A 25000-nucleotide genomic window follows, 5' to 3' on the forward strand; every position below is an offset into this window, starting at 1 on the left:
CGCCATCGTGGTGGCCATCATCTTCTACACGCCCACGTTACGCAACCCCATGTTTGTGCTGATCGGCAGTCTGGCCACCGCAGACCTTCTTGCCGGCATGGGATTAATCCTGACTTCGTGTTCCAGTATCTGGTGTCCTCCTGAAACCATCAGTCTGATTACTGTGGGATTCCTAGTGCCCGTTTACGGCGTCCATCAGCAGCCTGTTGGCGATCACCGTCGACCGCTACCTGTCGCTCTATAATGCCCTCACATACTTCTCCGAGAAAACTCTGCATTATGTGCATCTGATGCTGGTGGGCACGTGGGGTGCGTCTCTGTGTTTGGGACTTCTGCCTGTTTTGGGCTGGAACTGTTTAGACGATGCGTCCACATGCAGTATTGTGCGTCCGCTAACGCAGCAACCTCACACTCCTCGCTACGTCCTTCTTCATCATCTTCATCCTCATGTTAAGCCTTTATTTTAAGATCTGCAAGATTGTGGTCACCACGCGCATCAGATTGCATTGCAGCAGCATTTTTTTACTACTTCACATTACGTGGCCACTAAAAAAGGCGTCTCGACGCTGGCCATCATTCTGGGGACATTCGGCGCCAGCTGGCTGCCCTTCGCTATTTACTGTTTAGTTGGAGAGCGCGAGTATCCGCCGGTGTACACATACGCTACGCTGCTGCCCGCTACATACAACTCCATGATCAACCCATCATCTACGCCTACAGAAATACGGAGATCCAGCGCTCCATACACATGCTGTTCTGCGGATGCTTTCAGAGCAACGGCTCGTACCGCTCCAGATCGCCCAGCGAGGTCTAGATCGCGCGTTTAACCCTGTAAAGCCTCACATATGAACTCAGAGTCTGATGAAAATCTGATTTATGGAAATTTATGCAAATCACATATTTAACATACGAGTTCATGGTTGCATCGTTTTGCATATGTATAAGGGAGAATTATGAGCCCTCCTGAATTATTAGCCCCCCATATATTCATATTCTTCAAGACACTAGTATTCAGCTTAAAGTAACATTTAAAGGCTTAACTAGGGTAATTAGGGTAAAGTTAGGGTAATTAGGCAAGTCATTGTATAACAGTGGTTTGTTCTGGAGACAATCCAAACCTAATATTACTTAAGGGGGCTAATAATATTGACCTTAAAATGGCTTTAAAACAATTAAAAACTGCTTTTATTCTAGCCGAAATAAAACAAATAAGACTTTCTCCAGAAGAAACAATATTATAGCAAATACTGTGAAAAATTCCTGAATCTGTTAAAGAAAATGAACCAAAAACTCACAGGAGGGCAAATAAATGCAACATATTTCAAAATAATGTAATCACATAGTCTTTTTCAACCATTAGAATTACAAATGTGCACATATATGTTCATTATGTTCTGATTTGGCCATATATCAGACTTCTGTATGCACTGAAAAAGTGTTGTAAACAATTCATTTGTGTTGAATTTAAACAAACAAATTAAATTTAATAATGTTCAACTTAATTTGTTTGTTTAAATTCAGCTCAAATCAATTGTTTACAACCACTTAACGTAAAAAAATTGAGTAAATCCAAGGAATCATCTTTGAATAATTGTTTTCAGTGTGGGATAAAAAGATTTGGACTTTTTTTAGTATCATATTTGATACATCCTGACTTTATGGCTCATATAGTATGATATAGAGAGGAAAATCACCCAAACTGAGCAAAAACATGCAATTTAGTGCAGAGATGGTGTTCGGAAGCGCATAAAACTTGCATGAAATACATAAAAATAAGACATCACTCTGAATCTCTAATGAAATGTCTTAGGAAAATGATGCTAAATGCTTAGTTGTGATCAAAGTGATGTAATTTCAAATGGATATTGCGATGCAAAACAGTGATGAATGAGAGCTGAACAAATAAACATTCACACACAGAAATATATCATACACTGATATATCAGGCTATCAAAGATGGCCAAAAAAAAAACAGGCCTTTAAGAAGGTTTAATTTCCAGAACCTTTACTTTCTCTGTTTTTCAGCGGTGAATGATCAGAATCAGAATCAGAATCGGTTTTATTGCGAAGTGTGCTTCACACACACAAGGAATTTGTTTTGGCTACAGAAGCTTCCAGTGTACATAAAGTGACAAGTGACAACACAAAATAATCTGAAAAAAAAAATAATAATAATAAAAAATGATGAACATTAAACAGATGCGGTTAGTGAAGAAACCTGGATGTTGAGTTGTATGTACAGATTGTTATAAATATGCGGGTTACAAGGTGCTGTGTACAAGTGCGAATGTAGAAAGTATTGCATTGTATATTGATATAAGGTGCTGTGTACAAGTGCGTATGAGAAAGTATTGCACATATTTATTGCACAGTAGGGGAATATTTAACTGTTCATAAGGTAGACAGCCTGAGGAAAGAAACTTTTCCTGTGTCTGGCTGTTTTTGTGCTCGGTGCTCTGAAGCGCCGACCAGACGGTAACAGTTCGAACAGGTAGTGTGCTGGGTGTGAGGGGTCCAGAGTGATTTTGCGAGCCCTTTTACTCACTCTGGAAGAGTACAGTTCTTGAAGTGTAGGAAGGGTTGTGCCAGTGATTCGTTCAGCAGTCCGGACTATTCGCTGTAGTCTACGGAGGTCAGTTTTGGCAGCTGAGCCGAACCAGACGGTGATTGAAGTGCAGAGGATGGATTGGATGACAGCTGAGTAGAACTGTACGAGTAGCTCCTGTGGCAGGTTGAACTTCCTCAGCTGACGAAGGAAGTACAGTCTCTGCTGGGCTTTCTTCACAATAGAGTCTATATGAATGTCCCACTTCAGATCCTGAGAGATGGTGGTGCCCAGGAACCTGAATGACTCTACTGCAGCCACAGTGCTGTTCATGATGGTGAGTGGGGGGAGTGCAGGGGGGTTTCTCCTGAAGTCCACTATCATCTCCACTGTTTTGAGCGTGTTCAGCTCCAGGTTGTTGTATCTGCACCATAACGCCAGCCGCTCCACCTCCTGTCTGTATGCAGACTCGTCACCGTTCTGGATGAGGCCGATAACAGTAGTGTCGTCTGCAAACTTAATGAGTTTGATGGAGGGGTCTTTTGCAGTGCAGTCGTTGGTGTACAGGGAGAAGAGCAGTGGAGAAAGAACACATCCCTGGGGGGCACCAGTGCTGATGGTGCGGCTGTCGGATGTGATTTTGCCCATTCTGACTAGCTGTTGTCTATCTGTCAGAAAGCTGGTGATCCATTGACAGACAGAGCTAGGAACAGAGAGCTGGGCCAGTTTGTACTCAAGCAGTGATGGGACGATGGTGTTAAAGGCAGAACTGAAGTCCACAAACAGAATCCTTGCGTAGTTCCCTGGTTTGTCCAGATGTTGTAGGGTATAATGCAGTCCCATGTTGACTGCATCATCCACAGACCGGTTTGCTCTATAGGCGAACTGCAGGGGGTCCAGCAGGGGTCCAGTGATGTCCTTCAGATATGCTAGCACCAGTCTTTCGAATGACTTCATGGCCACAGATGTTAAGGCCACAGGTCTGTAGTCATTGAGTCCTGTGATCTTTGGCTTCTTTGGGATTGGGATGATGGTGGAGCGCTTAAAGCAGGATGGAACTTTGCGCTGTTCCAGTGATCTATTGAAGATATGGGAGAAAATGGGAGCCAGCTGGTCAGCGCAGGTTCTCAGACAGGCTGGTGAGACACCATCTGGCCCTGGTGCTTTCCTTCTCTTCTGTTTACTGAAGATCTGACGCACATTATCCTCACTGATCTGAAGAGCAGGGGGGGAGAGGAAGATGGCTGGAGGTGTTGATGGCTGTGTAGGGCGATGGTCTGGGCTGTGTTTATGTGGTGTTGATGGCTGTGTAGGGAGATGGTCCGGGCTGTGTTGATGTGGTATTGATGGCCGTGTAGGGCGATGGTCCGGGCTGTGTGATGTGTGTTGATGGCTGTGTAGGGAGATGGTCCGGGTGGGTGTGAGGTGTCTGGTCTAGGTTCAAACCTACAGTAGAACATATTCACTCTCGTTTGCAATATGTTTTATTGCTGTCGATGCTGGGGGAGCGGTGTCTTGTAATTAGTGAAATCTTTTAAAGCCTCTCCACACTGATGCGGGTCGTTAGCTGAAAACTGGTATTTGCAGCTTTTTGGCATAGCTTTTCTTAGCCACACCAATCTCCTTTGTCAATGTGTTCCTGGCCCGATTGTACAGGATCCTGTCACCATCCTGTAAGCATCCTCTTTTGGCCTGACGAAGCTGTCTGAGTTTTGGTGTGAACCATGGTTTATCATTGTTAAATGACAAGTAGGTCCTGGTAGGGATGCATAACTCCTCACAGAAACTGATGTATGATGTTACAGTCGCTGTAGCTCGTCCAGATCTGTGGCTGCAGCCTTCAAAAACATCCCAGTCAGTGCATTCAAACAGGCTTGTAAGACCTGCTCTGTGGTCGTTTGGTCCATCTCTTGACAGTCCTTAATACTGGCTTAGTAGTTTTAAGTTTTTGGCCTGTAAGTTGGTATAAGATGAACCAGGCAGTGATCGGAGAGTCCTAGAAGCTGCTCTGGCGACGGAGCGATATGCATCCTTTATTGTGGTGTAGCAATGGTCCAAAATTTTATTGCCTCTGGTGGGGCATGTAATGTGCTGTTTTGAATTTAGGCAGCTCATGTGTGAGTTTTGCCTGATTAAAGTCCCCAAGTATGATAAAAGCAGAGTCCGGTGTTGTTGTTCTGTCTCTGTGATCAGATCAGCCAGCTGTTGCAGTGCAGTACTCACGTGTGCTTGCGGTGGAATGTAAACACAGACGAGAATGAACGAGGAAAACTCTCTTGGTGAATAAAACGGCTTACAGTTAATGAAAAGCACTTCCACATCAGGACAGCACATCTTCTTTAACACAGTTACATCCGTACACCACCTTCTGTTGATGTAAAAGCATGTCCCCACCACCGCGCGTTTTGCCCTTGACTCCGTATCGCGATCTGCTCTGTACAGCTGAAAGTCCGGTAGGTTAATGCGCTGTCCGGATGGCTTCGTTTAGCCAGGTTTCCGTGAAACACAGGACAGCAGAGTTGTTAAAAGTTCTTGTTTTTTGCATGTGAGCAGAAATAGTTCGTCCATTTTGTTAGGAAGAGAGCGGAGATTCGCCAGGTGAATGCTGGGCAGCGCCGTTCTGAAGCCGCGCTGTCTTAGCCTGACGAGCGCGCCGGCTCGCTTCCCACGCTTGCGCGTCTTGTAGCGTTTCCACAATGCGGCTGCTCCGCCGACTACAATGTTCCGCAAAACGCCACAAAAAATCAAAATCCAGTTCTTGATTAGTTGGTGTGCACTGCCGAATGTTCAGCAGAGCTCGTCCCTGGTGTAACTGATCGTGTTTGACAAACATAAAACAGGACAGACTAACAAAAACAGTGCAAACACTGGAGAGCCCCCCGCCGAAGCGGCCATCCGCGGCGCCATCTTGATGAGGTTGAATGAGAATGATCCCCAGAGCCTCGAAATCATCTAATGTAAATATAAATATATAAATATTAGATGATTTCGAGGCTATACATATCTATCTATCTATCTATCTATCTATCTATCTATCTATCTATCTATCTATCTATCTATCTATCTCTCTCTCTCTCTCTCTCTCTCTCTCTCTCTCTCTCTCTCTCTCCTCTCTCTCTCTCTCTCTCTCTCCTCTCTCTCTCTCTCTATATATATATATATATATGTATAGCCTCGAAATCAATCTATATATATAGATTCTATGATTTGGAGTCTCTGGGGATCGTTCAACCGCTGAAAAAACAGAGAAAGTAAAGGTTCTGGAAATTAACCTTCTCAAAGGCCTAGTTTTGTTTGCCATTTTTGATAACCTGATATATCAGTGTATAATATATTTCTGATAAAGAAAAGTCAAGTATTTCATCCTTAATCCTAAAATATTACAATTTTTTTACATTTATCTTATAAACATCAGTAAATATTGACATAAAGACATGTGACATGAGCTGAAAAGAGATGTTTGTACAATTATTAAGACCTTAAACTTGATCTAAAGAATAAACAGTGTAGGCATGTAGTTGATTGTGTGCAAAACAGCAGATTTTTGATCATCTTGATCATTTCGGGGCCTTAAAATGAGATTCTGTAGGCTTTATAAGGTTAAACTCTGTCTAGCATGAAAACGGCGCTCAATGTTCAATGTTTGTTGCGCATTTGCACTTTACTGAGACCAGACGTCTCGACACGCTGTGAACAAGCAACAACCCGCATCAAGAATGTACATTTCTATTATTTATAAGCGACATGTTGCACTTTACTGTACAAATCTAGATGCCAAAGCAGTATTGCGGAGGCTTCTGTGTATGAGTTGTGAAGAGGGACCTCTATTTTGTAAAGTTGTCCATGACTGTACACTTTATACACACAGGAGTGAACAGGAAATAAAACATGACATGTGAAAAGGGACTGATGTGTGTGTGTGTTTTTGTCAGTGTGAAGGCGAAGAGTGATTGCATGCATGACAAAAGCTGCATATTATGCATGCAATGTTTGTGAGGAGCTGAAGGAAATACCAGATGTTGTGTTTGTCATGGGCGACGACTACTTAAAGTGACAGCTCACCTTTATTTTATCCATGCTTGTCATTTCAGTGGAAAGATTTTATATCTCGGTGGACAGATATACACTTCTCATCATGTTCTCAGCATTCTGTGTTTTTGTTTTGTAGAGGACGCTTTTCAGTGGCATGAGGGTGAGTAAATGAAGTCATTGTTTTGGTCTGAACTCTTTAATTAGTGACAATATTGTTCTGTATTTCACAGTCAATCTGTCAATATAAGTGAGTTATCTATGCTAATACACTTCAAAGGAGCTAAAGTGACACAAAAGCAAATAGAGTTTAAGAGAAACCCCCCAAAATACAGATTATGCTGTACAAACACACACACATACATACTGTATGTGTGTGTAACCTTATCCATCCTAAAGAAATGCAGTGCAAATGAAATTAATTTTCTTTCCCCACCTCAAACTACAGACAGACAGATAGATAGATAGATAGATAGATAGATAGATAGATAGATAGATAGATAGATAGATGAATAGATGGATAGATGGATAGACAGACGGATAGATAGGTAGGTTGGTAGGTAGGTAGACAGACAGACAGACAGACAGACAGACAGACAGACAGACAGACAGACAGATAGATAGATAGATAGATAGATAGATAGACAGACAGACAGATACGTAGATAGATAGATAGATAGATAGATAGATAGATAGATAGATAGATAGACAGACAGACAGACAGACAGACAGACAGACAGACAGACAGACAGACAGACAGATAGATAGATAGATAGATAGATAGATAGATAGATAGATAGATAGATAGATAGATAGATAGATAGATAGATAGATAGATAGACAGACAGACAGACAGACAGACAGATAGACAGATAGATAGATAGATAGATAGATAGATAGATAGATAGATAGATAGATAGATAGATAGATGGACGGATAAATAGATAGATGGACGGATAAATAGATAGATAGAGAGATAGATAGAGAGATAGATAGATAGATAGATAGATAGATAGATAGATAGATAGATAGATAGATAGATAGATAGATAGATAGATAGAGAGAGAGAGAGAGAGAGAGAATGTTGTGTAGTGCTCTTCAGCTTGTGTCTGGTCACTGCTGTGTTCAGTCATTAATCATTAAAGCTCAGCTCTCAGTCATGAGTTCTCCCTCTTCAGCACTAATGAAGTGGACTCATAGACATGCATTGATTCGGCAGGTGCAGCAGGAACAGCTCATCCACTTCTCTGAGATGTGATTATTACCTGCAGCTTCTACATCAACACTGTTTCTACTGTTCAGCTTATGATAAACCTGTGCTGACTTTAAAACTGCATCAGACTGTCTCTGTTGAACACACTGAAAACACTCTTCAGTTACTCTCTCAAATGTTTATACATGCTTCCACCTGGGTGACACGGTGGCTCAGTGGTTAGCACTGTGGCTTCACAGCAAAAAGGTCACTAGTTTGAGTCCCGGCTGGGTCAGTTGGCGTTTCTGTGTGGAGTTTGCATGTTCTCCCCGTGTTGGCGTGGGTTTCCTCGGTGTGCTCTGGTTTGCCCTACAGTTCAAACACATGCGCCAAAGGGGAATTGATCAACTAAATTTAAATGAGAGTGTATGGGTGTTTCCCAGTGAAAACATGTGCTGGATAAGTCGGTGGTTTCATTCTACTGTGGTGACCCCTGATTAATAAAGGGACTAAGCTGAAAAGAAAATGAAAGAATGTATGTTTATACATCATGCATCATTCAGCTCTTTTATTTGCTCACGATTATATCTATGATCTTGACATTTTAGATAAACAACAATAATGCAAATGATGGATTTACAAAATTCTAAATGAACATTAGTGTGCAACGTCTTTTTTAATTGTTTTTTTATGGTTTTTTTATGGGTTTTTTTTTTGTTGTTTTTCCTTTTTTTGTTTTTTGTTTTTTTCATTTTTTCTGTTTTTTTTAAGGTTTTTAAAAGTTTTTTTTAGGTTTTTTAAGGTTTTTTTGGGGGGGTAGTGTTTTTTTTAGGTTTTTTTTTAGGTTTTTTTTTTAGGTTTTTTTTTGTTTGTTTGTTTTTTTAGGTATTTTTAGTTTTTTTTCAGGTTTTTAAGGTTTTTTTAGGGTTTTTTTAGTTTTTTTTTTTTTTTAGGTTTTAAGGTTTTTTTAGTTTTTTTTAGGTTTTGTTTTTTTTATTTATTTTTTTTTTAGGTATTTTTATTTTTTTTAAGGTTTTTTCAGGTTTTTTTAGTTTTTTTTAGTTTTTTTTTAGGTTTCATGGTTTTTTTAGGGGGGTTAGTTTATTTATTTTTTCTTTTGTTTTTTTTTTTTTTAAAGTTTTTAGGGTTTTTTTTTTTTTTAGGTTTTTGTGGGTTTTTTAGGGGTCTTATTTATTTTATTATTATTTTATTTTATTTTAATTTTTTTTGTTGTTTTTTAAGATTTTTTTCTGAGGGTTAAAAAAAAAATTTGTTGTTTTTTTGTAGTTTTTTTTTTTTTTTTTTTTTTTAGTTTTTTTAATTTCTGAGGTTTTTTTTTTTTACCTTTTTTTCTTATGTTTTTTTTTCTGAGGGTTTTTTTTTATTTGTATTTAAATTTTATATATTTTTTTAGGTTTTTTTTAGGTTTCATGTTTTTTTAGGGGGGTTAGTTTATTTATTTTTTTCTTTAGTTTTTTTTAAGTTTTTAGGGTTTTTTTTTTTTTTTAGGTTTTTGTGGGGTTTTTTAGGGGTCTTATTTATTTATTATTATTATTTATTTTATTTTATTTTTTTGTTTGTTTTTAAGATTTTTTTCTGAGGGTTTAAAAAAAATTTTGTTGTTTTTTTGTTGGTTTTTTAGAGGTTTTCGGTTTTTTTTTTTGTTTTGTTTTTGTTTTTGTTTTAATTTCTGAGTTTTTTTTTTATCTTTTTGTTTCTGATGTTTTTTTTCTGAGGGTTTTTTTTTTGTATTTAAATTTTATTTTTATTGGAAATACAAAATCCACATACAACAAAATGGCGTTCAACTTTACAATTTATGTCTTAAACACGGAAGGCTCAGCACAAAATAATATGCAAAAATACAAAAAATGTGAATTACAAAAGTCCTCAACTAAAATAAAATTAAAAGTGAAAAAAAAAACATAAAAAGATTAGATAATTGATTCATTCCTTTCTTTTCCCTTTTCCCACGCCAACACGAGGAGAACATGCAAACTCCACACAGAAATGACAACTGACACAGCCGAGACTCGTGTGACCTTCATGCGGTGAGGTGATGGTGCTAACCACTGCGCCACCGCGTCGCCAGATTGGATAATAATTTGTCATAAATGTTTATTAGTGCAAAGTTTATTATTGATTTCCATCTCACCAATGTACTATAAGGGGAGGATTGGAGTAATTTTCGAATAAGATAGGAAGCTTTTGATTAACATTTTGATACCTGAGGGTGTTGCATTAATAACAGTGAAAAACTGCTTTGGACGACAAGCAAATCCGTGTCTTAAAGTGAAAGCTTTATAATCTAGAATATTACCCCTGCCATCCATTATGTCTGTTACTGACCAAATATTTTTATTTAACCATTCCTCATAAAAAAATAGATTTGTTTCTGTGTAGAATTTACTTGTTATTCCAGATAGGGCTATTGTGGGTGTAACATTGTGTGTGTGTGTGCGCGCGCTAGTTTCCAAAACAAGCCTTGTTGGTGGAATATGCTTCACTGGGAGTTTGGGCAAGCCAAAGTCACATCTGAGAAGAAATTGGATGCGTCCCAGTTTGTTAAACAAGGCACGAGGAACTGTGAAGCAGAAACTCTCGCGCGCGTGACGTCATAGAGGCCCAAGCGGTTCCCATGACGTCACAGAGCCGCCCGCGGGTCTCAGTCGCGCTCTTTTAAACTGAAGCAGATGTTCCTTAAAGGTTTTATGGCGGTCTTTTAGAGTGACATCATCGGTGAATCTCCAGTTCGCGCTCGGTTAGAAATGTCGAGAGCTCACGGTGACAATCGGCAACGCAGTCATTTACGAGCGTCTCTTCAGCCGGCACTTCCGGGATCATTTTAAGTGTGGCTCTGGGTGTTCAGTTTTTTTGATGGCTGAAGTCCTGTGTTTGCTCTGTGGAGGACAGACTATGGAGCATTTTCAATTTTCAGATTTTATTCATGCGCGCCCACGCGAACCATCCGTGTCCAGTCATCTTAGAAACAAACCCACTGAAACGCACACACACACACACACACACACACACACACACAGCTTCATCATTATTAGCGACGTCATCGCAACATCTTTCATCCTCGTGTTAATCATCTTCAGAGTCCTCATCAAAAAATACTGTAGTAATTTATAGTAAATGATGTAGTGTTTTCGAACCATACTATAGTAAAGTTGATTGTACTGTATATATTTTAGTATCTACAACTCTTTCATAATGAAAGCTCCGGCATACTGTATTATTAACTATAGTGAACAGATAAATACTTCTAATAATGAATACTGCAGTATACTTTAGTTTTTACTACTGTAAACTGGTGTATCGGAGTATATTATTCCCTATAGCCGTATAAAACTACAGTATTGGGTCATTTGTTTATATTGTTGTTGTGTTACCATAGCAACTGTAGAATCACCACAACAGAGTTAATACTGTAGTTGTTGTGTTACCATAGCAACTAGATTAACCACAGCAGAATGATTACTGTAGTTGCTGTGTTACCATAGCAACTGTATAATTACCACAAAAGATTAATTACTGTAGTCATTGTGTTACCATAGCAACTGTAGAATCAGCACAACAAATGATTACTATAGTTGCTGTGTTACCATAGCAACTGTATAATTACCACAAAAGATTAATTACTGTAGTCATTGTGTTACCATAGCAACTGTAGAATTAGCACAACAAATGATTACTATAGTTGCTGTGTTACCATAGCAACTGTATAATTACCACAAAAGATGAATTACTATAGTCATTGTGTTACCATAGCAACTGTAGAATCAGCACAACAAATGATTACTATAGTTGCTGTGTTACCATAGCAACTGTATAATTACCACAAAAGATTAATTACTATAGTCATTGTGTTACCATAGCAACTGTAGAATCAGCACAACAAATGATTACTATAGTTGCTGTGTTACCATAGCAACTGTATAATTACCACAAAAGATTAATTACTATAGTCATTGTGTTACCATAGCAACTGTAGAAACAGCACAACAAATGATTACTATAGTTGCTGTGTTACCATAGCAACTGTATAATTACCACAAAAGATTAATTACTATAGTCATTGTGTTACCATAGCAACTGTAAAATCACCACAGCAGATTAATTCAATCACTTTACTATGCTGCTATACTGTAGACTGCTATAGTATCGTTCAAAATCACTATAGCATTTACTGTACATTAGCTATAGTAATTTTTTTCCATAATTATTAATGACATAGTGTGATCCTGCAAATCTGAGCCCAATTATACTGATGTTTTCAAAGCACCAGCAAAATGTCTTGCATTGCTTGATGTACACTCACTGGCCACTTTATTAGGTACACCTCTCCAACTGCTTGTTAACGCACATTTCTAATCAGCCAGTCACATGGCAGCGGCTCAATGCCTTTAGGAATGTAGACATGGTCAAGAGGATCTGCTGCAGTTCAAACTGAGCATCAGAATGGGGAAGAAAGGGGATTTAAGTGACGCTGAACGTGGCATGTTGGTGCCAGACGGGCTGCTCTGAGTATTTCAGAAACTGCTGATCTACTGGGATTTTCACACACAACCATCTCTAGGGTTTACAGAGAATGGTCTGAAACAGAGGAAATATCCAGTGAGCGGCAGTTCTGTGGGCGCAAATGCCTTGTTGATGCCAGAGGTCAGGCTGGTGGTGGTGGTGTAATGGTGTGGAGGATATTTTCTTGGCACACTTTGGGTTCATTAGTACCAATTGAGCATGGTGTCAACGCCACAGCCTACCTGAGTATTGTTGCTGACCATGTCCATCCCTTTATGAGCACAGTGTCTCCATCTTCTGATGGCTACTTCCAGCAGGATAACGCACCATGTCATAAAGCGTGAATCATCTCAGACTGGTTTCTTGAACATGACAATGAGTTCACTGTACTCAAATGGCCTCCACAGTCACCAGAGCTCAATCCAATAGAGCACCTTCAGGATGTGGTGGAACGGGAGATTGGCATCATGGATGTGCAGCCGACAAATCTGCAGCAACTGTGTGATGCTATCATGTCAATATGGAGCAAAATCTCTGAGGAATATTTCCAGTAGCTTGTTGAATCTGTGACATGAAGGATTAAGGCAGTTCTGAATGCAAAAGAGAGTCCAACCCGGTACTAGTGAAGGTGTACCTAATAAAGTGGCCGGTCAGTACAATAAAAGTAAACCAAAGTAACACAAATAAACCACAAACTTTGTTTAACTTAAATGAAAATGCTCCAAAACACACACACTACATAGGTTTCTATAGTTTTTATACTGTACAAACTGTATTTTCTATTGGCCTATTCCTAAATCCAACCCTCACAGGAAACTGTGTGCACCTTAACTTTATGCAAACAACAGCTAACTCTGTATGAATTATAAGTCTTTTGAGAAAGGTGAACATCAGCATATGTCCTCATAATTCACCACCACCTTCTTGTAATACGTCATACCTGTTGTTATACAGATTTGTGCTCTGATATGTCACAAAACACCACACACACACACACACACACACACACACACACACACACAGAGCATGTACTAGGTGAAAGTGCAAACTGCAGTAAATTCTTCAGTCTCTGTGCAGCACTAGAAACACATCAGTGATGAGTATTGTTTCACTGTATACCTGTATAGTATAGCAGCACTGTGGAGAATGAATGGCTTAAGTCTAGAAGGGATACAGCTGCAGATACTCACATCATAGCCTCATTTTTATGACGGTGTATAACAGTAATTAATATTTTTACATTGCTGTGAGGTTTAAGATAGGTGTAGACTTTAATAAAATACAAATAATGGATAATTTAATACATAATATCGTTAATACTCTGTATAATTACTGTTTTTACATTACTGTGAAGGTTTGAGTAGGGGTAGACATTGATTAAATACAACTTAATGGGTAATTTAATACATAATATAAATAATACTCGGTATAATTACTCTTTTATATTACTGTGAGGGTTGGATTTAGGGTTTGGGTTAAGATGGATGTTAATAATATACAATTTAATGGGTAATTTAATGAATAATTCTCCTTAACCACCAGCCACAGCTGTATTCCTTCTTGAAACATCCCTGTGAATGCAGTGTTAAGATCACGTGTATCTTTTTCTTTCATTATTATTACCTGTTATCTTACCTCATTTGGCTTTCCACTTGTAAACACAATTGTTAAAACACACATACAGTACAGACATACACACAGAGCAGCGGGTGTTTGACCGATGTATGATTATTATTAACACAGCAGCGCCACCTGCAGGTCAGAGTGGGTTTTTCCCACGCACGCGCTTCTCCGCTTGACGGACAGGCGGCGCTGCTGAGCCTCATTTTCTGCTCATTTAAAGGGACAGTTCACCCAAAAATGAAAATATACTCACAATCATATGGTTTAAAACCTGTATGAGTTTCTTTCTTCTGTTGAACACAAAAAAGATACTTTGAAGAATGTTAGAAAGCTGTAACCACTGACTTCCAGAGTATAAAAAACAAATAGGAGGTCACAGGTTTGCAACATTCTTTAAAACATCTTCTTTTGTGTTCAACAGAAGAAACTCATACAGGTTTGTAATAAGTGAAGGGTAGTAAATAATGACAGAATTGTTATTTTTGGGCGAACTGTACCTTTAAATATATAATACTGTTGTTCTGACAGCTCCAAATCTATTTGCTCTATACAGCTGAAGTCAGAATTATTAGCCCCCCTTGTATTTTTTTCTTTATCAAATATTGATGTTTAACATATTCAGGAAATTTTCACAGTATTTCCTCTAATATTTTTCTTCTGGAGAAAGTCTTATTTGTTTTATTTCAGCTAGAATAAAAGCAGTTTTTAATTGTTTTAACCCATTGTAAGGTCAATATTATTAACCCCCTTAAGCAATATTAGTTTTGGATTGTCTCCAGAACAAACCACTGTTATACAATGACTTGCCTAATTACCCTAACTTTACCCTAATTACCCTAGTTAAGCCTTTAAATGTCACTTTAAGCTGAATACTAGTGTCTTGAAGAATATCTGCAAATATACAGATTGACAAGTGTATGTACGTGTTTATTACTATATACAACATTATATGTGCAGCTGTTATGTGCAAATTGGCGTGTAAAGTGTGTTGTTAAATAAGTGTATATGTGTATAAAAGTGTATAGCAGTAGTGATGTTGGTTGCACAATTATTATCATCAAGTGTTCATGAGATGGATTGCCTGAGGGAAGAAACTGTTTCTGTGTCGGGCTGTTCTGGTGCGCAGTGCTCTGTAGCGTCCACCAGAAGGTAAAAGTTCAAAGAGGCAGTGTGCTGGGTGTGAGGGGTCCAGAGTGATTTGGCAGCCCTTCTGCTCACTCTGGATAGGTAAAGTTTTTGGGGAGTAGGAAGGGTTGTACCAGTGATTCGCTCAGCAGTCCGAACTATTCGACATGGTCTTCGAAGGTCAGATTTGCTGAGCTAAACCATACAGTTACTGACGTGCTGATGATTGATTCAATGATCTTCATGGCAAAGAGAAAATAAATCAGTTATTAGAGATGAGTTATTAACACTATTATGATTAGAAATGTGTTGAAGAAATCTGCTCTCAGATAAACAGAAATTGGGGAAAAATAAACAGGGGGGCTAATAATTCTGACTTCAACTGTATATATACTGTATCTGTATCTATTCTTTTCTATGTTGCTTTTTATTAGTTTTTATAGTATGTTTTTAAGTTTAATATTAGTTTGTTTCTCTTTTAATGATTATTTCATAGAAAAGGTTATTTAATAAGATTATAAAATGTTGATTATTTTTAATAAGAATTGTTTAGCAAATAAGCTTTTTAACGCACAATAAAAGGGCGGTTTATTAAAACAGAGTTACACAATTTACATGTCCAATCTGAAAAGTAGATTCAATAAAAAGTAGTTTAAGTAATAAAGTGCTCAGTGGTTAGCACTGTGGCCTCACAGCAAGAAGGTCGCTGGTTCGAGTCTCGGCTGCGTCAGTTGACATTTCTGTGTGGAGTTTGCATGTTCTCCCCGTGTTGGTGTGGGTTTCCTCCGGGTGCTCCGGTTTCCCCCACAGTCCAAACACATGCACTATAGGGGAATTGATTAACTACATTGGCCGTAGTGAATGAGTGTGTGTGTGTGTGTGAATGAATGTGTTCTCCATTGCAGCTGGAAAGGCATCCGCTGTGTAAAACATATGCTGGAATAGTTGGCGGTTCATTCCGCCGTGGCGACCCCTGATTAATAAATAGACTAAGCCGAAGTAAAATGAATGAATGAGTTTATTTGTTTGAATATCTTCTGGGCATATTCAGCTATTTATTATCATTATATTACTTTATATTATTATGTATTCTGTTATAGATTAAAACATCTTCATTTTCCACTGTAATTCTGATGATCTGTGTTTTCAATCTTCTTTTCTCTCAGTTTTCCTGTTATTATAATTAAAAAATAATCTTATAAAAATGAATGCTTTTATTTAATTTATTTTAAAATGATTAAAAAGAGTTTTGCTGCATTTTCTGTCATTATCTAAATGTGTTTGTAAATGCATCAAAACTCCCTTAAACATGAGCTTTTATTAATTCAGTTAATCATTATTCAGTATTCAGTCACATGATAAAAAAATCTATCTTGTTTCTCTTTTAATGATTAATTTGAAATGTAATTTTTATAAAATAATAAAATATTTTAATTTTCATTATTTTTAATAAGTACATTTTTAGCAACAACAAAAAAATTTCACTATATAAATATAAATAATTTAAATAATAGTTTTAATTTTTTAGGCGTCACGGTGGCGCAATGGGTAGCACAATCGCCTCATAGAAAGAAGGTCGCTAGTTTGAATCCCGGCTGGGTCAGTTGGCATTTCTGTGTGGAGTTTGCATGTTCTCCCCGTGTTGGCGTGGGTTTCCTCCGGGTGCTCCGGTTTCCCCCACAGTCCAAACATATGCGCTATAGGGGAACTGGTGAACTAAATTGGCTGTAGTGTATGAGTGTGTGTGTGTGTGTGTGTGTGAATGAGCGTGTATGGGTGTTTCCCAGTACTGGGTTGCGGCTGGAAGGGCATCCGCTGTGTAAAACATATGCTGGAATAGGTAATGGTTCATAATAAAGTGACTAAGCTGAAGAAAAATGAATGAATGAGATCCCTTAAACATTAGTTTTTATTAATTCAAGCAAACTGTTACAGTCAACAGTTACGTACGATACACAGCTTACAGTATCTTTAATCTTCTTTCTTGTTTCTCTTTTTTCCTTCTTGAACACAGAAACAGCGAATGCTGGAGAAATGCAGGCAAAAGTAGTAACAGCACGATACATTCAACTCTTCAACATTTACACACCGTAAGGCTGAAAAAGAGACGCACACACACACACACACACAGACAGACAGATGCAGATGCGCACACACACACACACACACACACACACACACACACACACACACAGGTCTGTTTCATCTTTTGTAAAAACTATTATTCCTTTTGTTTAAAAGTTAAGAAACGCCATGAATCAGCATCGACTGCAGGAAAAGGCAGATTTTTGTTTGTTTGTTTGTTTGTTTTTTTGACATTTTGATGGTAAGAGGTCAATATTTTACAGCTTTTTAGGAAATAACTTTGTGAACATTCATCTTTACAGTTTTGCAAAAGTTTGATCAATAAACTGTAGTACTAAATGCCATGAAATTAATGTAGACATCATTATTATAATATCAATAATGTATATACAGAAATAATTGTGTGTATATATATATGTATTTACAGTTGAAGTCAGAGTTATTAGCCCCTTTGAATTTTTTTTCTTTTTTTAATATTTCCCAAATGATGTTGAACAGAGCAAGGAAATTTTCACAGTATGTCTGATAATATTTTTTCTTCTGGAGAAAGTCTTATTTGTTTTATTTCAGCTAGAATAAAAGCAGTTTTTAATTATTTAAACACCATTTTAAGGTCAATATTATTAGCCCCTTTAAGCCATATAGTTCAATAGTCTCCAGAACAAACCATCATTATACAATAACTTGCCTAATTACCCTAACTTTACCCTAATTACCCTAGTTAAGCCTTTAAATGTCACTTTAAGCTGTATAGAAGTGTCTTGAAGAATATCTAGTCTAATATTATTTACTGTCATCATGACAAAGAGAAAATAAATCAGTTATTAGAGATGAGTTATTAACACTATTATGATTAGAAATGTGTTCTCTGTTAAACAGAAATTGGGGGAAAAAATAAACAGGGGGACTAATAATTCAGGGCGTTTAATCTGACTTCAACTGTATATACTTTATATAGATGCAATTATTATTACATTTTAAATTAGATTTTAATAATAATTATTATTAAATATAACAAAGTAACATTAAATTTGAATGTATTATTAAAATATATTTTAATAATAATAATAATAAATAAATTGAATAATTAATAATAATGACTATTATTATTATTATTATTTATTATTATTATTGATTTAAATCTACATTGACCGAGCCAATAATAATATTAATAATAGTAACAAACATCTAATAATTATTATTTTAGTCAAAATATTTACAAATATTATTTTTGTGAAATAAAATTAAACGAATAAAAAACACAATAAAAAAAAAGAGATTATTTTGAGCGTGGAATAAAATCTGAACAAAAACTGATGAATTTTATTGAAATGAAAATGCCACATCACACGTTGCGCCCTCCAAAAAAACAAAGCCCATAAATAATCTTTAATATTTTGTACAATATAAATTCTGACTTTAATTTCATGACATTTTACAGAATTCTCGAAAGTGTGAATTATCAGTTTAATGTGATTTACTTCTGTCTTTATTTGCCTGTCGTGTAAATTCTGACCTGAACGAGAGATTCTCTTCATTTCTCCTTCATAAACACACACATACACACACACACACACACACACACACACACACACACACACACACTTCACATCTTTGACATGGAAGAACAGTTTGATGATATGTAAAGAATAATAAACGCCGTCACGTTCTGATCCGGAGGAACCCAGAGCTCCATTAAACACACACCAACAGATTAAAGAAACCTTCAGATGCAGAAGGTGTGTTTAGAAACATGAGAGCAAAGCATGATGGGAGTTGTGTGAATGTATGTGTGAGTGTGTGTATATATATGTATGCGTGTGTATGCGTGTGTATGTATGTGTGTGTGTGTATGTGTATATGTGTGTGTTCACTCCATCCAGTCGATCTCGTCAAACTCAGACTCATCCTCAGAGTCGCTGTATTCCACTGCGATGCGTCGAGACAGAATCGTGGCCACGTCATTTCCCACACGCTCGTGTTTCGCCTCCTGCTCGCGCTGCTCCTCCACCTTCCGAAGCTGGATCCCTGAACACACACACACACACACACACACACACATATTATTTATTTTATTTTATTATAGTTTAATTATTTCATTTATTTATTGACTACTCTTCCCATAATGCATAGCACATTAGTCGTGAAACTCCTCCCATAGAAGGAAATAAACTACTCCTCCCAGAATGCATTGCACAATAATTATGAAACTCCTCCCACAGATGAAAACTAACTACTCCTCCCAGAGAAGGAAATTAACTACATCTCCCAGAATACATTGCTCATTAGACATGAATCTCCTCTCGCAGAAGGAAATCACTTTATTTCCCATAATGCATTGCACATTAGACATCAAACTCCTCCCACAGATAGAAATAAACTACTCTTCCCATAATGCATTGCACATTTGTCATAAAACTCCTCCCACAGAAGGAAATAAACTATATTTCCTATAATCCATTGCACATTAGACATGAAACTCCTCCCGCAGATGGAAATGAACTACATCTCCCAGAATACATTGCTCATTAGACATGAAACTCCTCCCACAGAAGGAAATCAACTACATCTCCCAGAATACATTGCTCAATAGACATGAATCTCCTCCCACAGAAGGATGTGAACTTTATTTCCCATAATGCATTGCACATTAGACATGAAACTCCTCCCGCAGATGGAAATGAACTACTTTTCCCATAATGCATTGCACATTAGTCATTAAACTCCTCCCACAGACGGAAATGAACTACATCTTCCAGAATATATTGCTCATTAGACATGAAACTCCTCCCACAGAAGGAAATGAACTACATCTCCCATAATGCGTTTTAGTTACTTCTTGAAACTCCTCCCACAGAAAGAAATGAACTATTCTTCCCAGAATCCATTGCACATTAGTCATAAAACTCCTCCCACCTTTACGTATGGCCTCCAGTAGGACGCTGCGGGCGTCGCTGATTGGCGGCAGGTTGGCTGGATACCGCTTGACCTCGTGACCCGAGTGGGTGGGCGGAGACGAAACTGCTCCCGATGGAAAGGAAGGCATGGAAGGCGGGGCTGAGGATGTGCAAGGGGAGGAGCTTCGGTTTCCTGGGAGGGGCAAAGGAGGGGGAGGAGGAGGAGGCGGTAAAACCGTTCCATCTGTGGGCAGAGCCTTGGCGGGAGATGAGTGAAGAGGCGGGGCCACCGGAGGGGGGGCAGGGTGTAGGACGCCTGGGGCGATCTGGAGTGGGGCAGGGGGAGGGGGGATGGCTGGGGGCTGCTGGGAAGGTAAAGGAGGGATTGGAGGCGGGCCTGAACCTCGCATCCTTGAACCTGATACGCTGCCTGGCAAAGGAGGAGGAGGAGGGGGTAAAGGGGGCGGGGCTGGGGGCGGAGCATTGGGGTTGAGGAAGACAGGTGTGCGAGCAGGAGACTGAGTGACGCTGTCGGAGAAACCTGAGCTGGAGCTGAAAGACAAAGAGACAGAAAAACCCTTAACAAGTACGCTCTGGCATCATTTACTTGTTCAAAAGTGTTCTGGTGTGTGTGTGCGCACCTGATGACGGAGGCTGGTTTGAGGTCAGGCTGGTGTGAGGGTGGGGGTGGTGGAGGTTCGTGCGGTCGGCCGTAGTTTCTCTCTCCACTGCGGTTCAGCAGTTCGTTCATCTGAGAGTACGGCAGCGCGGCCAGAGAGAACGGCCCGTCCAGATGATGATCAATGTACATTTGCCTGCAGACCACAGAAAACACACACATGTACACACACACACACACACACACATGAGCAGAACTCATAAAGGTGTTCAGATACAGGCCTTTATTCTGATATAAACACAATAAAACGTTTGGACGGTATGGATAACACGCATATAAAAGAGAGTAGTGATTTCTAAATGTACTTTGACTTGTATTTCATTACAGATAATACAACAAGCATTATTAAACGTGTTCCTCATCAGTTTTTTAATAATCACGTATTCCAGTTTTGGTTCTTGTAACACATTTCGAAAACGTTTGGACAGTGAAGCATTTAGCACTCTGTAATGTTGCCATTCACACTTATAAGATGTTTAGGGACTGAAGACACCAACTGATGAAGTGTTTCAGCTGTCATTTTGTCCCATTCTTCCTGCAAACAAGTCTTAAGGTAGGCAACAGGATGGGGTCTTCATTGTCACATTTTGTGCTTCAAAATGCAGCACACATTCTCTGTTGGAGACAGGTCGGGACTGCAGACAGGCCAGTCCAGTACCCGTCTCCTCTTCCTCTAGAGCAGGACTCTGTAATGTGTGCAGAATGTGGTTTTGCATTGTCTTGTTGAAATATTCATGGGCGTCCCTGGAGAAGAAGGCAGCATATTGTGCTCCAGAATCATTCTGTGCTGTTCAGCATTAATGGAGCATCACAGAAGTGCAGGTTACTTTTGCCAAGAGCACTGACACGACTCAATACCATGACAGACCCTGGATTTTGGACTTGTTGCTGGAAACAGTCTGGATGATCCTTTTCTTCTTTTGATCCGGAGCACACGGTGGCCATTTCTCCAAAAAACACCTGAAATACTGATCCATCTGGCCACAGTACATGTTTCCACTGTGTGATGGTCCATCCCAGATGCCTCCGAGCCCAGAGAAGTCAACAGCGCTTCTGGACACTGTTAACATAGGGCTTCCTTTAGGCACAGTACAGTTTTCACTGCTATTTATGGATGTAACTCGGTACTGTGGTACTTGACAAAGGTCTGCCGCAGTAATCCTGAACCCATGTGGTGATCTGGCTTATAGATGAATGAGGATTCTTGATGCAGCGCCCCCTGAGGGATCGGAGATCACAGTTGTTCAGTTTAGGCTTGAGCTCTTGTCCTTTACGCACTGAAATTCCTCCAGATTCTTTCAGTCTTTTAATGATGTTCTGCACTGTTGAAGGTGAAATATCCACATGTCTTACTCTCTTTCTCTGAGGAACATTGTCTTTAAACATTTCAGTCTTTTCCTTATGTATTTGTTGGTAAACTGGTGATCCTCGGTCCATCTTTGCTCTTAAAGGACTAGACCTTTCTTGATGCTGCTTTTGTACTGAATCATAATCACAATCACCTGTAGACATCACCTGTGTCACATCACATCATTATTTCACCAGTTTACCTGATTACTAGCTCTAAACTGCTCCTGTCGCTGTTTCTGGAGTGTGTTGCAGGTCTGAATGACAGGAAAGGATGGAGATTTACTGAAATGAAGTTGACCAGACAAAACATCAAATATTCTGCGTTCATATTGGCTGCAATGAAACACAAGTCAAAGTACATTTGGAAATCACTACTCTCTGTTTTATTAGAGTTTGTCTATACTCTGCCAAGTTTTTCTGATTTGGGTTTGTAGTTCAGGTAGTTTAAAAGACACCTATTATGTTAGTTTCAGCTCAGAATAGCACACAAATAATGTTTTATAACTCTCTGAAACTGACCCTTTTAGGCTTTGATCTGCAGATTCAGGCCTGCAGGAATCAAGTGTGCATGCGTGCTTCAGTGTGTGAGTGTGTGCTTCATGCTTCAGTCAGTCTATGGAGACTCCTGTCGCTTCATCTGAAACTCCACATCTAGAATCCTCTTAGTCTATGCTGACATTATCTTCAGCAGCTCAAACACTCTAATGGCTAATGGACAGACGGCTGCTTCTCACTCAGGGCTGCTGTTTATGCTAATGAGGGAAAGATGGGCACTAGTGGGCGGGGCTTTCCCCCTCTGATGACGTGTACAAAGAGAGTTGTGTTTCTGCAGACTGTTTTGATCAAGTCTGATTATAAATAAATGAAATCACACTTGGGAGTGCTTTTGCGTGTGTGTGTGTGTATGCGCGTGTATGTGTGTTTTTGAGTGTATTTTAAAATCTGATGTCTTTAAATAGTAATAACAGACATAAATATGTGCAATATTTGATATACAACACTGTGATTAGTGTAATTCTGTCAACTGTATTTGAATTAGGAGTGTTAATCATATGACTGTGTTTATTTCTCAGTGTGTGTGTGTGTTGTCTGACCTGTTGTCAGTGTGTGCGGTGGATCCGTTGGCGTCTCTGTGTGTGTTTTCGGGTTCATCGTCCGCCAGTTCAGCTCCTAACGCCATCTTCTGCCACTCCTTCTTGCGGTCGTGAGGAGCTCGAGGAACCTTATCCACATCCTGAGGACGGTCGATGTTCTTCAGCTAAACACACACAGACACACACAGAGGTCAGTCTGATGTCCAGCACAGCTCAGACTCAGGAGAGTGGATCAGATCATTTATTTATTACAATCAGTAACACATCACTAATTGGGAAAATGTGTAGTGAGTGATACAATCTACTAGATATATAGTATTGTAATCTGGCTGCTTTTAGATTACATTAGGAAAACATTCAATTACTTTTGGATTACATTTAGATTGCTTTTGGATTACATTTAGATTGCTTTTGGATTACATTTAGATTGCTTTTGGAAAACATTCATTTTTTTTGGATTATATTTAGATTACTTTTAGATTACATTAAGATTGCTTTTGGATTATATTTAGATTACTTTTAGATTACATTTAGATTGCTTTTGGAAAACATTCAATTACTTTTGGATTATATTTAGATTACTTTTGGATTACATTTAGATTGCTTTTGGAAAACATTCAATTACTTTTAGATTACATTAAATTACTTTTTAAAGCATTTAGATTACTTTTGTATTACATTTAGAAAAAAAATTTGATTACTTTTGGACTACATTTAGATTACTTTTGGATTGCATTCAATTACTTTCGGATTACATTTAGATTACTTTTGGAAAACATTTAGATTACTTTTGGAAAACATTAACTTACTTTTGGATTGCACTAAAATTAAGTTCGGATTACATTTAGATTACTTTTGGAAACCTTTAAATTACTTTTGTATTACATTTGGATTACTTTTGGAAAACAATTAGATTACCTTTGAAACATTTAGATTACATTTGGATTACATTTTGAAATCACTTAGATCAATTTTGGATTACATTTAGATTACTTTTGAAAAACATTCAATTACTTTTGGATTACATTTAGATTACTTTTGGAAAACAATTAGATCACTTTTGGATTACATTTAGAAATCATTTAGATTACTGTTGAATTACATTTAGATTACTTTAGGAAATTATTCAATTACTTTTAGATTACATTTAGATTCATTTTGGATTACATTTAGATTACTTTTGGATTACATTTAGAAATCATTTAGATTACTGTTGGATTGCATTTAGATAACTTTTGGAAAACATTCAATTACTTTTGGATTACATTTAGATTAATTTTGGATTACATTTAGGTTATTTTTGGAAAATATTCAATTACTTTTATATTACACTTAGATTAATTTTGGATTACATTCAGATTACTTTTGGAAAACAATTAGATTACTTTTGAAACATTTAGATTGCTTTTGGATTACACTTAGATTTATTTTGGAAAACAATTAGATTACTTTTGGATTACATTTAGATTTACTTCTGTAAAACATTCATTGACATTTGTAATACATTTAGATTAATTCTGGATTACATTTAGATTAAATTACTTTTGTATTACATTTTATATTACTTTTGGAAAACAATTAGATTACTTTTGGATTGCATTTAGACATCATTTAGATTACAAATGGATTACTTTTGGATTACATTTAGATTACTTTTTGGAAAATAATTATAATTACTTGTTGAAAACAATTACATTACTTTTATTTTACATTTACAATTACATTTAGAAATCATTTAGTTTACGTTGGATTACATTTAGATTACTTTTGGATTGGATTTAGAAATCACTTAGATTACTTTTGGAAAACATTTGGATTCCTTTTGGATTACATAATTTCTTGTAGCATAATCTATCT

The 25000-nt window shown here is 37.9% G+C and overlaps 2 protein-coding genes across 2 annotated transcripts in view; one reads left to right on the forward strand and one right to left on the reverse strand.

Moving 5' to 3' along the window:
- Position 1: 1 nt before the first annotated feature.
- Positions 2–814, forward strand: LOC130247424 (G-protein coupled receptor 6; the record flags this gene model as incomplete). The annotated part of the gene is given in 5 exon segments (XM_056480647.1): positions 2–177; positions 179–397; positions 399–484; positions 487–702; positions 705–814. Coding segments are annotated over 5 exon segments (807 nt in total), but the record flags the coding sequence as incomplete, so codon positions are not given.
- Positions 815–18284: 17470 nt separating this feature from the next.
- Positions 18285–25000, reverse strand: part of wasf1 (WASP family member 1) — an 85284-nt gene continuing 78568 nt past the window's right edge. The window contains exons 7-10 of the mRNA XM_056481439.1: positions 23144–23307; positions 20662–20835; positions 20040–20572; positions 18285–19151 (exon numbers count right to left, since the gene is read on the reverse strand). Coding sequence (XP_056337414.1) covers positions 18994–19151; positions 20040–20572; positions 20662–20835; positions 23144–23307 — 1029 coding nt within the window. The 3' untranslated portion in view covers positions 18285–18993. The remainder of the gene's footprint in view (positions 19152–20039; positions 20573–20661; positions 20836–23143; positions 23308–25000) is intronic.

Source organism: Danio aesculapii, chromosome 20 (genome assembly GCF_903798145.1).
Source record: "Danio aesculapii chromosome 20, fDanAes4.1, whole genome shotgun sequence".
NCBI lineage: Eukaryota > Metazoa > Chordata > Actinopteri > Cypriniformes > Danionidae > Danio > Danio aesculapii.